A 13,544-nucleotide genomic window follows, 5' to 3' on the forward strand; every position below is an offset into this window, starting at 1 on the left:
TCTGCCACTTGCTACCTGCAGGGAGGACTCGGGAAGCTCTCTTAAGCTCTAAGAGGAGCCTCAGTTTTCCCATCTGTGAGATGGTTGTTGCAACAGTGACAACGCTCATAGGGTTGTTCTGGGGGTTCAATGAGCTCATACAAGCCGAGGGCTTAGAATAGAGCTTGACGACGATGATTGCTATTCTTGTGAGTCCCGCGGCCTCTCCTTTACCCTGGTCTCTGATCCGTGCACATCTCCTCAGGGCCACCACCCTCTTAACATGGGCCAGTGAGGGATGCCTGGCCGGCTCGGTCGGTACATGGTGTGGCTCTTGATTGCGGGGTGGAGGGTTCGAGCCCCGTGCTAGGGGTGGAGGTTACTTAAATATAAAATCTCGGGGAAAGAAACCCAGGCCTGTGGACTTAGGAACAGTAGTATCCCATGCTTCTGGATGTTCGGACGTAAATACTGTTATGAGTTCATTAATGAACTAACCCCTAGGAAGGGTTCAGAACTATGTCTGGCTCCTTTGTAGCCCTAGAGCTACGCTGTCCAATCAGGCAGCTACTAGCCATGTGTGGTTATTGAAATTTAATTAAACCGCCCAAATGTCAACCCGTTTCACTCGCCCAGTGGCCACATGTTGCTGGTGGCCGCTATCAAGGACAGGTGCAGAAAGCTCTTATTGGATGGGGATACAGCCCGTCCTCACCCCACACCGCCTGGGGCTCTCCAGCAACACTCAGCCCTTGCCCCTTGGGGGTTCACTCATCCCTCCTTATAGACCGTAATGTCTCTGCGGGTAGGTGCCTGGGTGGGTCAGGGTCCCCCAGCTGGTTAGCCGATTAACATTAGTGTGGCGGAGAACCCTGCCTAGAACCGCGGAACCACAAATTCTTTTATCTTTGCTGTACGATGTCTGTTTCTTAGAACGGGCAGCGCACGCACGGGTATGGTTCCTCATACAAGAGGAACAAAAATATACACAGTGAAATGCTTCCTTCCAGTGCCTGCCCCCCCAGCCCCCGCTCCTCCCCCCACTCCCTGCCCTCCCCCACTTCCCACCTCCCCCCACCCCCCAGGGGCTAACCACTGGTACCAGCTTCCTCTATCTGCCTCTAGAGCTGTTCTGGGAGAGAGAGAGAGAGAGAGAGAGAGACAGGTATAGGCCAGAAGTAGAGACGGAGATACAGAGGAGGGAAGGAGAGAGAGGGAGAGCAAGTGAGAGTCTTCTTTTTCAGGTCAGCTGCTTTATGCGGCGTCTGGTCCTTGCTTTTTATTATTTTTAAGATTTTATTTAATTTATTTATTGAAAAAGTATATATCTATATATATATATCTCTCTATATATTGTTGTTTGTTTTTAAGTAATCTCTACACCCAGCCTGGGGCTTGAACCCACAACCCCTGAGATCAAGAGTTGTGCGCTCCAGGCATCCAGGCCATCCAGGTGCCCCTGGTGGTCCTTGCTTTCTAGGAGTGGTCCCCCTGGACCTTGGAGCTCCGTCCCCAGCCATGCATCAACCCCTCATTCTCCCACATGGTGGCATCTGTTGTTGCTGGTGTTTCATCCGTCACTTAGCCAGTCCCCTCTTGCTGGACACTCCGGTTATTTCCCGTCTTTGTAGGGATACCCGCAAGGGCGCAACATTTCGAGCCACTTGCACTGGGAGGATCCTGGAAGCCACAGGGTGTTCGAATCAGCACTTTTTTTTTTTTCTGCCCTCATAAAGTCCGGGGAGGGAAAAGGGCCCCATGAGCTCACACCAGGAAGGAGCTTTGTCAGCTGATGGGAGGAGTGGGGAGCGGGAGAGCAGGGTGTGGGGAGGGATGCTCCCCGTTTGAAGTCTGAGTCACTCGGGCAAAAACTTCATGCACCCAGTATCGAGCAGCTGCTAAGGTGGGGGGGATGGGGGTGGGTGGGTCCCAGAAGAAAATGGGAAGGAGCCAGGGAGCTGGGGCAGGGGGGTGGGGTGGGGGAGGGTAGGTGTAAGGCTCCCAGCCGGGGCTATTTAGCCCTAGAAATATCTCAACAATTTGAACTGTGTCTTTTGAACAATTTTCACACTTACGGAAAAATGACAAGAATAATACAAAGGACTCCCATGGAATCTAGTCTTTACCAGAGTCTCCAAATTTGCTTTATCAACCAGTCGTCTGCCCATCTAGCCTCAATCTGTCACCTGCATCGATGTCTGGGGGCCGTCTTTTTTTCTGAGAGTCAGTGTAAGCCTCACGCCCTTTGGCCCCCAAATACCTTAGTGTTCATTTCTCAAGAGCGATCACAGTCACGGATATGAACAGAGCACAGTTACCCTTGTCGGGAAATTAACATTTGGTGCAATATTAGTGTCTAGGCTGCAGACCCTATGCAGACTCGCTCTGGTGTTCAAACATGCCCTTTGCCACGAATGGGTTTTTTCTGCGCTGGGCTCCAGCCCAGCATGTCATATGGCATTTGGTTGTCCTGACTGTGTGATCCCTGTTCATGAGGAACAAACAATCCCTCACCCCTCCCTTGGGTTCATGACACAGGCGTTGTTTTGTTTGTTTGTAAAATGCGAGTAAAATTCACATAACGTATAATTCACCGTATGAATGTCTACGATCCAGTGGTGTTTGTAGGACACTCATTGTGTCATGCGGTCGTGAGCTCTGTTTCTAGAACATCACCCCAGAAGAAGTCACCTCAGAAGAAACACCCATGGTGGCTCGCCTCATTCCTTTTTAGGGCTCAGTCCTATTTTATGGGGTGTACCTACCACATGCTACTCCTCCCCTCCTCAGCTGACACTGACCCTTTCCCTTTGAGTAAGGTGTCATCCCTGATAGGGCTCCATACCAGCCAGGACCCCCTGGGGCCACCAGCCTGGCCCACTTTCCAGCAACATAAAGGGACTGAGACATAAAAAAGTGGTTCAGGGAAAGATCTGAGCTCTTTGATCATCATAACATTGAGAAATAATGGTTGTATTGGCTGCCCTTTCCTGTCCCCACGCGGAGTGCCAGGCACTCGGCTGCCCGGGGCCCAGAACGTTCGTCATCTTAAATACTCCACCAGGTGGGTGTTTCGGGGGGTAGGAACCAAAGCCTGCAAATCCAGGTGTCTAGCTCTGGAGGTTTCTGTAACAACCATTTCCCTTCTTCTCTGTCTCCTTTCTCCAGGTTGGTGACAAAGTGGCCTTCACGGGCAGGCTAGCCCCCAGGGCCACGGAGTTCACCACTGGAGTTTCCTCCTCCATCCACAGCCCCTCTTGGAAATGGTCAGGGGCAGCCTGCCCGGGTTTGCATGCCAGCCTGTATAGGTTTGAATTCCAAACCCCGTGACCTAGAACAGGCTATTTCACCTTCTTGTGCCTCTGGGTCCGCATCGAGAAAATGGGCACATTAATAGCACCAACTTTTAGGGGGCGTGGCCAGGATCGGAAGAGGTTATGCTATGTCTGGCACTTGGTAAGCGCCCGGTAAATGCTGGATGCTTCGGCATAATCGTTCTATGGGGATTTTGCCACTGTGTCTTGTGCCCCTGGGGCGCGGATTTGCCTACGAGGCTCTCTCCAGCTCTACTGCGACTCACAGACTCTCTCTTGGGGGACACGGTGCTCGGAGCAGCTCGGCTTGGGAAGAAGGGCTCAGGTCCCCTCTGCTCTTTATTTTATTATGGAAAATTTCAGGGGTGCCTGGGTGACTCAGTCATTAAGTATCTGCCTTCAGCTCAGGTCATGATCCCAGGGTCTGGGGATCGAGCCCCGCATCGGGCTCCCTGCTCAGCGGGAAGCTTGCTTCTCCCTCTCCCACTCCCCCTGCTTGTGTTCCCTGTCCCGCTGTGTTTCTCTCTGTCAAATAAATAAATAAAACTATATTTAAAAAAAAAGGAAATTTCAAACACACAGAAGTAGAGAGAATGTGACCGTGAACCTCAGGGGACCCGTGACCCCCCCTCAACAGTTATCAGTGTTTTGCTGTTCTTAGGCACCCACAGTCCTCCCCACCCTTCCTGTCTCCTGCTTCCCAGAGATTTCTTTTGCTGGAATGTTCTTTTGAAAAAATTAAAAAAAAATTCTTTTAAGATCTTTAAATTGGGGGAGCGGGGAGCTCCTGGATGGCTCAGCCAGTTAAGGGTCGGACTCTTGATTTCAGCTCAGGTCATGATCATAGGGTTGTGAGATGGAGCTCATGTAAGGCTCCGGGTTGGGTGTGCAGCCTGCTTGGGATTCTCTCTCTCCCTCTGCCCCTCCCCCCGCAACTCCTGCTCACCTGCATGCATGTGAACACACTCCCTTTCTCTGAAAAAGAAAAACAAATTAAAAAAAATTTTTTTAAAGTAATGTCTACACCCATGGTGGGGCTCGAACTTACAACCCTGAGATCAAGAGTTGCACACTCCACCTAGCGAGCCAGCCAGGTGTGCTCCATTGCTGGAGTGTTTTAAAGCGAATCCAAGACATGGCATTTTACCAGCAATGTATCTTTATCAGAAACAGCCTTCCCCCTCCTTTTTTAAAAGCATAAACACAAAAACCACATCGCTTTCAATAAAACTAGCTCCGATTCCTTACTTTGTCAAATACCCACTCCATTTTTAAGTGTCTCAGATTGTCTCAAAAATGTCTAATTTAGGGGCGCCTGGGTGGCTTAGATGGTTGAGGGTCTGCCTTCGGCTCAGGTCATGATCCCAGGGTTGTGGGATCGAGTCCCACATCAGGCTCCCTGCTTAGTGGGGAGTCCGCTTCTCCCTCTCTTGCTCCCCCTGCTTGTGCTCTTTTGCTCTCTCTCACAAATAAATAAATAAAATCTTTAAAATTAAAAAAAAGTCTGATTTTGCAGCTGATTCTTCCAATCAGGGTCCAAATGAGGTCTCTGTATTACCTTTGCTTGATATGCCTCTAAATCTCCTTTAATCAATGACATTTTCCTTTCCTTTTTTTCTTTTTTCTTTTCTTTTCTTTCTCCCTCCCTCCCTTCCCTTTTCTTTCTTCCGCTCTCTCCTTCCTTCCTTCCTTCCTTTCTTCTTTCTCAATGCCATTTATTTGTGGGAGTAAACAGACCATTCATCCTGTAGAGTTTCCTGTGGTCTGATTTCATCCCTATGGTGTTATTTACCATGTTCCTCTCTCCCCCACTTTTCCCGTGGTCTGGTAGTTTTGTTTTGTTTTGAGAGAGAGAGAGAGAGAGAGAGAGTAGGGGGAGAGGCAGAGGGAGAGAGAGAATCCCAAGCAAGCTCCATGCCCACAACCGAGCCCAACATGGGGCTCGATCCCTGAGATCACTACCTGAGCTGAAAGCAAGAGTCAGATGCTCAACCGACTGGGCTACCCAGGTGCACCAAGAGTGGTAGTTTTTGTTCTAGAACCTTGGTTAGATTCATGGTCATTCATTTGGCAAGAACTGCTCAAAGGCGCTGCTGCGTCCTTTCTAAAGCATCACCTGACATAGAAGAGAATGTCTGATTGTCTCTCTTCTCTGGACACTGAGGTTGATTGCCTGGTTTGGGGTATGAACCACCAGCCACCAGCCTTTCACCCAATGGTTTTATCGATGTTGATGGTCCTCATCAAGACCCTTTCCTGCATTCTGTCGTTCCTTCTGCAGGTATCATTGTTAGATTTTTCTCTAAAGGATGGCTTTCCCCCATTGACTCTTGCTTTCCCCGAAATTTACCTTGTGCAGAAATGGCAGGATAAATGCCCGATTTGTTCTCTTTCCAGAAAAAAAGTGACCAATGAGTTTGTTTGTTTTTATTATCATTTTGAACTCATAGATCTTTATATATTAATGTGTTTCATTTCTTCTTTTCTCCTTCTCCTCCTCTTCCTCCTTCGCCTTCTTTACTCAAATTGGCTCATCTTCAACTAGGGGTCTCTTCCAGGCTCTTTTTGTGTCCTTTTGACATGTCTCTATCATTCTTTTTTTTTAAATTTTATTTATTTATTTGACACATGGAGAGAGAGAGAGCACACAGAGGGAGAGTGAGAGGAAAAAGCAGACTCCCTGCTGAGCAGGGAGCCTGATATGGGGCTTGATCCCAGGACTCTGAGATCATGACCTGAGCCAAAGGCAGATGCTTAACCCACTGAGCCACTCAGGTGCCCCTGAGTGTTTTGGGTTCTCCCTTAAATGCTCTGCCCGAGTCTATGAAGCCCTGCGGAGCCACCGCCTTGTCTGGGGAGCTGCCTCCGTGAGTGGAAGGCAGCACAAGGGGGTAACGGTGGCAATGGTGGGTGCCCATGGAGTAACTACCCAGTACTCTCATCTCAGCTTGTTGGTGACCTTAAAAGTAGCTAAGAAGCCCTGTGTTACAGTACTGACCAATCAGGACTGGATTTTAACCATTTGGTTGCTGGATCACAGGGACTTCAACGGACAGCGAGAGCGCGGCAGGGGGACTCATCAGCGTGGAAGGGTTTCCCACTCTTATAAGTGGTCTGACACCCTCGCAATCTCTCAGCCCTCAACACCCCCATTTTCCTGGGGAGACACCTGGGGCTCCCCGCTGCAGAGCTCCGCCGGGTGTCCGGCACCGGTCCTCAGACTCACCCTCCCTTTGTCTCTCTGACTCCCCCCAGGCGTCCGTGGGGTACAGCACCACTGACTACTCTAACTATGACAGTATGAACCTGGACCCCAGCGTGCCTGTGGACCAGTCTCCCAGCACCCGCAGGCTGTCCATTCCCGACACCATCGCCCTGGTGCTCTTCAGCGTCGTCTTCCTGATAGGGGTGCCGGGCAACTCCCTAGTGGTCTGGGTGACCAGGTACGAGTTCCAGCGGACCATCAACGCCATCTGGTTTCTCAACCTGGCGGTGGCCGATCTCCTGTCCTGCCTGGCACTGCCCATCCTGTTTGCTGCCACCGTGCAGCACGGCCACTGGCCCTTCGGTAGTGCCGCCTGCCGCATCCTGCCTTCGCTCATCCTGCTCAACATGTACGCCAGCATCTTGCTCCTGGCAGCCATCAGCGCCGACCGCTTTCTGCTGGTGTTTAACCCCATCTGGTGCCAGAACTACCGGGGGGCACGGCTGGCCTGGGGGACCTGTGTCGTGGCCTGGATGGTGGCCCTGCTGCTCACCATCCCCTCCTTCCTCTTCCGCCGGGTGCGTACTGACCCCTTTCCCTTGCAGACGATCTGCGGTGTGGACTATGGCCCCAATGGGGTCCAGGTGGAGAGAGGCGTGGCTCTCCTCCGGCTTATTGTGGGCTTCCTGTGGCCGCTGGTGACGCTGACCATCTGTTACACCTTCCTCCTGTTCCGGACCTGGAGCCGCAGGGCTACGCGCTCCACCAAGACACTCAAGGTGGTGGTGGCCGTGGTGACGAGCTTCTTCGTCTTCTGGCTGCCCTACCAGGTGACGGGGCTGATGCTCGCGGTGTTCCCCAGGAACTCGGAGAAATTCACCTCCGTGTCCAGCCTGGACTCCCTGTGTGTGGCCTTCGCTTACATCAACTGCTGTATAAACCCCGTCATCTACGTGGTGGCTGCCCAGGGATTCCACAACCGCTTCCTCAAGTCCCTCCCGGCCAGGCTGCGGCAGGTGTTGACCGAGGAGTCCCTGAGCAGGGACAGCAAGTCCTTCACCCTCTCCACGGTGGACACCCCAGCCCTGAAGAGCCAGCCAGTGTGAAGGGGGGGGCCTCTCAGCCTCCCTCCCATCTGCTCAGTGCTTGGCCCCCTTTCCCGCCTGTCCCTTCTCTCTCTGCCTCTCTTGCCCCCAGCCCTTGGTGCGGTGCTGATGTTTGAGTGAACGTTCCTCCATTCCTTTCCATCTTTCCAGATAGGTCCTCCCGTGCTTGCAGGATGAGCGGGTCCCTCTAGGGACTCTCGACTTTTCTATCCATCCAAGGGCTTTGGAAAACAAGCAGAAACTAGTATTACCGGGAGCGCCCCCAACGGGTGTCCCCTCTGTCTGTCTGTCTGCGCAGGGGCAGGTGGTGAATAGAACACATTGGATACAGAGAAAACAGATGCATGGAAACATTCCAACCTTTAAACGATAGTGATGTGTTTATTTTATAAATACATGTGGTAAAAAACCTGTAAGGACCCTCTCAAAACATATTCTGATCAAGAACAAGGCAAAACCCACTGGCTAAGCTTTTCTCAGCGAGCTGGTTTAAAGACAAGCAGAAGTTAAACTATTACGTAATTGGGTTTTGAGAAAATGCATGAAGTCAAGAGATGTTACATGGTTCTGGGGGAAAGCAGATGTGAAGGAGAGGTTGGGAAACGTTAGTTGGGCATCTCGGGGTAAGATAGTCACAGGGAAATTTGACTTTTTACTTCATAAACTGCTGTTTTGTGTGCATTTCTCAAAAAGAAAGAAAAGAAACTTTTCTTTAGACATAAAGAAACTTTGAATTTTGCTCTTGCTGTAAATTCCCATGCAGTTGTAAGAAATGATACAGGGGATCTTGTGTGCCCTTGACCTGTTTTACTATGGGAAGCTCTTGCAAAATGATGTTACAAGATCATTACTAGGATGTTGGGGCGCCTAGGTGGCTCAATGGGTTAAAGCCTCTGCCTTCCGCTCGGGTCATGATTCCAGGGTCCTGGGATCGAGCCCTGAATCGGGCTCTCTGCTCAGTGGGGAGCCTGCTTCCTCCTCTCTCTCTGCCTGCCTCTCTGCCTACTTGTGATCTCTGTCTGTCAAATAAATAAATAAAAATCTTAAAAAAAAAAGATCATTACTAGGATGTTGACATTGATACCCTCGAGGGGCAGGACATGTTCATCACCACTGGCTTCCCTTATGATGCCCTTTGTCAGCCACTCCCACGTCCCTCCAGCCTCCCAGCCCTATCCCGGACCTTTGGCAACCATGATTCCACTCTCCACATTTGCCCTTTCAAGGAATGCTCTATCAATCATGTAACATTTTGACTTAAAAAAAAAGTCAGGTGGGCACCTTGGGTGGCTCAGTGGGTTAAAGCCTCAGCCTTCGGCTCAGGTCCTGATCCCAGGGTCCTGGGATCGAGTCCTGCATGGGGCTTTCTGCTCGGCAGGGAGCCTGCTTCCCTCCCTCTCTCTCTGCCTGCCTCTCTGCCTACTTGTGATCTCTGTCAAATAAATAAAATCTTAAAAAAAAAAAAAGTCTGGGGGTGCCTGGGTGGCTCAGTGGGTTAAGCGTCCGACCCTTGATTTCGGCAGCTCATGATCCGGAGTCCTGGGATCAAGCCCCACTTTGGGAGGAGCCGCTGTCTGAGCTCAGCGGGGAGTCTGCCTAGATTCTCTCGCCCCCCCACCCCCGCTGCTCCTCCCCCTGCTTTTCTTCTTAAAGAGGAAAAAACTAGTCTGCAGCACTTGAATAATGAAAATTAAAAAAAACCCCAACATCGTAATGTCATGTTATTTATAAATGACTTCAAAACATTTCTCTCTGGCCTTTTATGTGTGTGCGTGCTTGTGTGTGGATTGGTTAGAAATATTGTACAGACCAGCACCATCCGACAGACATATGATGCGAGCCCCCTGGTAGTTTTCAGTTTACTAGTTGTCACTCTAAAAAATGAAGGAGAACCAGGGGTGCCGCCTCTCGATCTCAGGGTTGGGAGCTTGAGGCCCACGTTGGGTGTGGAGATTACTTAAATAAATACATTAACTTAAAAATATTAAGAAGAGGGGCGCCTGGCAGCTCAGTTGGTTAAGTGACTGCCTTCGGCTTAGGTCATGATCCTGGAGTCTCAGGATAGAGTCCTGCGTCGGGCTCCCTGCTCAGCAAGGAGTCTGCTTCTCCCTCTGACCTTCTCACCTCTCATGCTCTCTCTCACATAAATAAATAAAATCTTAAAAAAAAATTAAAAAGGGATGAAATAATAGTAATGTATTTTATGATGTAATTATATGTTAACAATTATACTGATATATTATATCATATGAATAGTATATATTTTATGAATAACAATGTTACATAATTATACAAAATTATATTTATGATTAGATAATATAAAACATAACTGCATTACATGATATAGAAAATGTATATTAACATACTAACACTTTATTAATATAGTATTATAATAATGCTACTAATATATTTTTATTATATAAAATAATATATAAAATATTATTATAGTCATGCTATATTTTCCCTAACACAATATATCCAAAATATATTTTTAAAGATTTTATTTACAGGGGCGCCTGGGTGGCTCAGTGGGTTAAAGCCTCAGCCTTCAGCTCAGGTCATGGTCTCAGGGTCCTGGGATCGAGCCCCGCATGGAGCTCTCTGCTGGGCGGGGAGCCTGCTTCCCTTCCTCTCACTGCCTGCCTCTCCGCCTAGTTGTGATCTCTGTCTGTCAAATAAATAAATAAAATCCTTAACAAAAAAAGATTTTATTTACTTATTTTAGAGAGAGAGAGAGAGAGAGCAGGGGGAGGGGCAGAGGGAGAGAGAGAGAATCTCGGGCAGACTCCCGCTGGGCATGGAGCCCATCATGGGGCTCAATCTCACAACCCTGAGATCATGACCTGAGCCAAAATCAGGTCTGATGCTTAACTGACTGAGCTACCCAGGTGCCCCCAAGTCTTCAAAATCTCGGGTATGTGTCACACACAGCGTGTCTCAATTCGGACTGGCCCATTTCAACTGCACTGCCACACGGGGCTGGTGGCCTTTCCAAAGCGGACAAGGTGGGTATAGCCTCGTCCTCCCTCTTTGCAACAGCAGGTTGAGCCCAGGGAACAGCCCTCAGGGCTGGGCTGGGATCTTGTGTGACTGCGGCCAAAGGTATTTGGATCCTGCTAGGACAGTATTGTCCTATCGGCCCAGGGAACAACTTTCATTTAAAGACAATGCCTCGGGGGTGCCTGCGTGGCTCAGTCAGTTGAGCGTCAGACTCTTGATTTTGGCTCAGGTGGTGATCTCAGGGTCAGGGATCCAGCCCAGTGTCAGGTTCCCTGCCGAGCGGGGACTGAACCTGCTTGAGGTTCTCTCTTTCTCCCTCTGCCCCTCTCCACCGCCCCACTTGTGCGTGTGTGCCCTCTCTTTCACTTTCAAGTAAGTAAATATGTTTAAAAATAAGAAAGACACTCTCTGAGCATGTAGGACAGGTGCTCCGTTGAGCTTCTAGAAGGTGCTGTGTGTGGTTTTGGTAATAAATGTTGGCACATGTGCAGATCTCCAGGCACCACGGTTGTTGGCAGAGACCGAAGCCTCGGGTCTGGGGGGAGGCACCCGGTACCACCCCAAGAGACCCCTGTGATCTTGGATGTCCCTTCTTCTTCTTCTTCTTCTTCCCTTTTTTTTTTTTTTAAGATTTTATTTATTTGACAGAGAGAGACACAGCGAGAGAGGGAGCATGAGCAGGGAGGGTAGGAGAGGGAGAAGCAGGCTTCCCGCTGAGCAGGGAGCCAATTCGGGGCTCCATCCCAGGACCCTGAGATCATGACCTGAGCTGATGGCAGACGCTTAACGTCTGAGCCACCCAGGCGCCCCTTGGATGTCCCTTCTAGCTAGACAGCCAACATCCCTCCCCGCCCTCTTCCCACAGCTGGGTGTCCTCCCTCTGAGACCCTTTCTTGCCGCCTCCAGTCGGCAGAGTTTCTTCCTCAGCCCTTAAAGGCTGGCGTTCTGGGGTTCTCTGTCTCCATCATGCTGCCCACAGTTACAAGTTACAGCTTCACTGATACTTTCTCAGTTCTCTCTTCATGATGTGCCCTCGGAACCCTGACCTTGCTCCAGCTGACCTCGGAATGTTCTCAAAAGCCTGAAAGCCTTCCCCTCCCCTCAGATTCCCATTCCAGGGGATGTCCACGAAGTTACCAAGCCTGTGCCTGGGACCCAGGCTGGAGGCCACCCCCTTCCCACCCAACACGAGGTCGAAGCTCCCCCCTCTTCCCGGACTTGGGTCTCTGCCTCGCTTCCTGTCTGGCCTTCCAGCTGCCGGCCTGTTTTTAAAAGATCATCTCTGTCCCTATTCTTTTTTTTTTTAAAGATTTTATTTATTTGGGGGTGCCTGGGTGGCTCAGTGGGTTAAAGCCTCTGCCTTCGGCTCAGGTCATGATCTCAGGGTCCTGGGATGGAGCCCCGCATGGGGCTCTCTGCTCAGCAGGGAGCCTGCTTCCTCCTCTCTCTCTCTGCCTGCCTCTCTGCCTGCTTGTGATCTCTGTCTGTCAAATAAATAAATAAAAATCTTTAAAAAAAAAAGAATTAACAAATGATTTGTAAAATTAAAAAAAAAGATTTTATTTATTTGACAGAACACAAGCAGAGGGAGCAGCAGTCAGAGAGAGAGGAGGAAGCAGGCTCCCTACTGAGCGGAGAGCCCGATGCGGAACTTACTCCCAGGACCCTGGGATCATGACCTGAGCCAAAGGCAGATGCTTAAGCCACTGAGCCACACAGGCACTGTCCCTATTCTACCTTCTTTCAGGATGATGCCTCCTCCAGGAAGTCCTTCTTGACTTCCTCTTCTACCCCTCATCCCCCCCACACCCTCTCTCCATCTCTGTTCCTGGCCAGAACTTTCCTGGCTTGGGGAGTGGGTGCCGTAGGCAGTGAGGTCTTTCCCTCGCTCTGATCTGGGAAGGAGATTCTGTTCCTAGAGCCAGACCCCACAGTGGTCTTCTAGAAACACTTGGAGGCCAGCCAGTGTGGATCCAGGTGGCTTCTCTGAGGTGTTGATTTGCCCTGCCCGGGAGGGAAGTAGGCTGAAGGGCCAGGCGGTTGCCACATCTGGGGCTTGGGGGATCTGCTGCATCAACAAGTCCCGAAGAGGAAGTGGTGGGAAAGGAAGTGGATGATTGGGTTTGGCTGAGTTGTCTGTGTCCATCCCCGGCCACACCCCCACCCCCACCACCAAGTCCCCTGTCACCCACCCACCCACCTATGCCTCGGACCAGGCTCTCCAGGGCCTGGATCAGAGCCTTCTCCCCTGCGTCTGTGTCACGTGACCTTCCCCGGGCCCCACACCTCTCACCTCCCGGAGCGAGTCACTCTAGTTTTAACGCTGATAGGAACACGCTGTGAGCCACAAAAGGGAGCTTGAGTTTTTCCAGCAGCTAAGCAAAGAGAGATAAGCAAAGAGCAACCAAAAGAATCAGATAACATGCATTTGGGTGCTATATTTTATTTTTTTATTTTTTGGGTGATATATTTTATTAAACCAAATATATTTAAAGTATTATCATTTTAATAGGTGATCAATAGAAAAGGTTATCAAGAGATCTCACATTGCTTTTTTTTAAAAAGATTTTATTTGTTTGACAGGCAGAGATCACAAGTAGGCAGAGAGGAAGGCAGAGAGAGAAGGGGAAGCAGGCTCCCTGCTGAGCGAGAGCCCGATGCGGGGGCTCCATCCCAGGACCTTGAGATCATGACCTGAGCCAAAGGCAGTGGCTTAACCCACTGAGCCACCCAGGTGACCCTCACATTGGTTTTTCTTACCCATCTTTGAAGTCTGGGGTGTATTTTCCACTCACGGCATCTCAGAGGCCCTCACATTCCAAATGCCTGGGAGCCTCCTGGGGCCAGTGGCTACCATACTGGGCAGCAGAGGGCTTGAGAGAACGCCTTCACTAATGTCCAGACCATCTACAAAATTCTAACACCCAACAGCTGGAGCTC

At 50.3% G+C, this 13,544-nt stretch overlaps 1 protein-coding gene across 4 annotated transcripts in view; it reads left to right on the plus strand.

The window, feature by feature from the left end:
• The window catches only part of C5AR1 (complement C5a receptor 1), a 34,254-nt gene extending 25,373 nt beyond the window's left edge, over nt 1-8,881 (plus strand). For all 4 annotated transcript variants that reach the window (XM_045989460.1, XM_045989462.1, XM_045989463.1 and 1 more), the window contains one exon: nt 6,549-8,881. In XM_045989460.1, the coding sequence (XP_045845416.1) occupies nt 6,549-7,604 (1,056 nt within the window). In that variant the 3' untranslated portion in view covers nt 7,605-8,881. The remainder of the gene's footprint in view (nt 1-6,548) is intronic.
• The last annotated feature ends 4,663 nt before the right edge of the window (nt 8,882-13,544 follow it).

This window comes from Meles meles, chromosome 19, assembly GCF_922984935.1.
Source record: "Meles meles chromosome 19, mMelMel3.1 paternal haplotype, whole genome shotgun sequence".
Taxonomy (NCBI): domain Eukaryota; kingdom Metazoa; phylum Chordata; class Mammalia; order Carnivora; family Mustelidae; genus Meles; species Meles meles.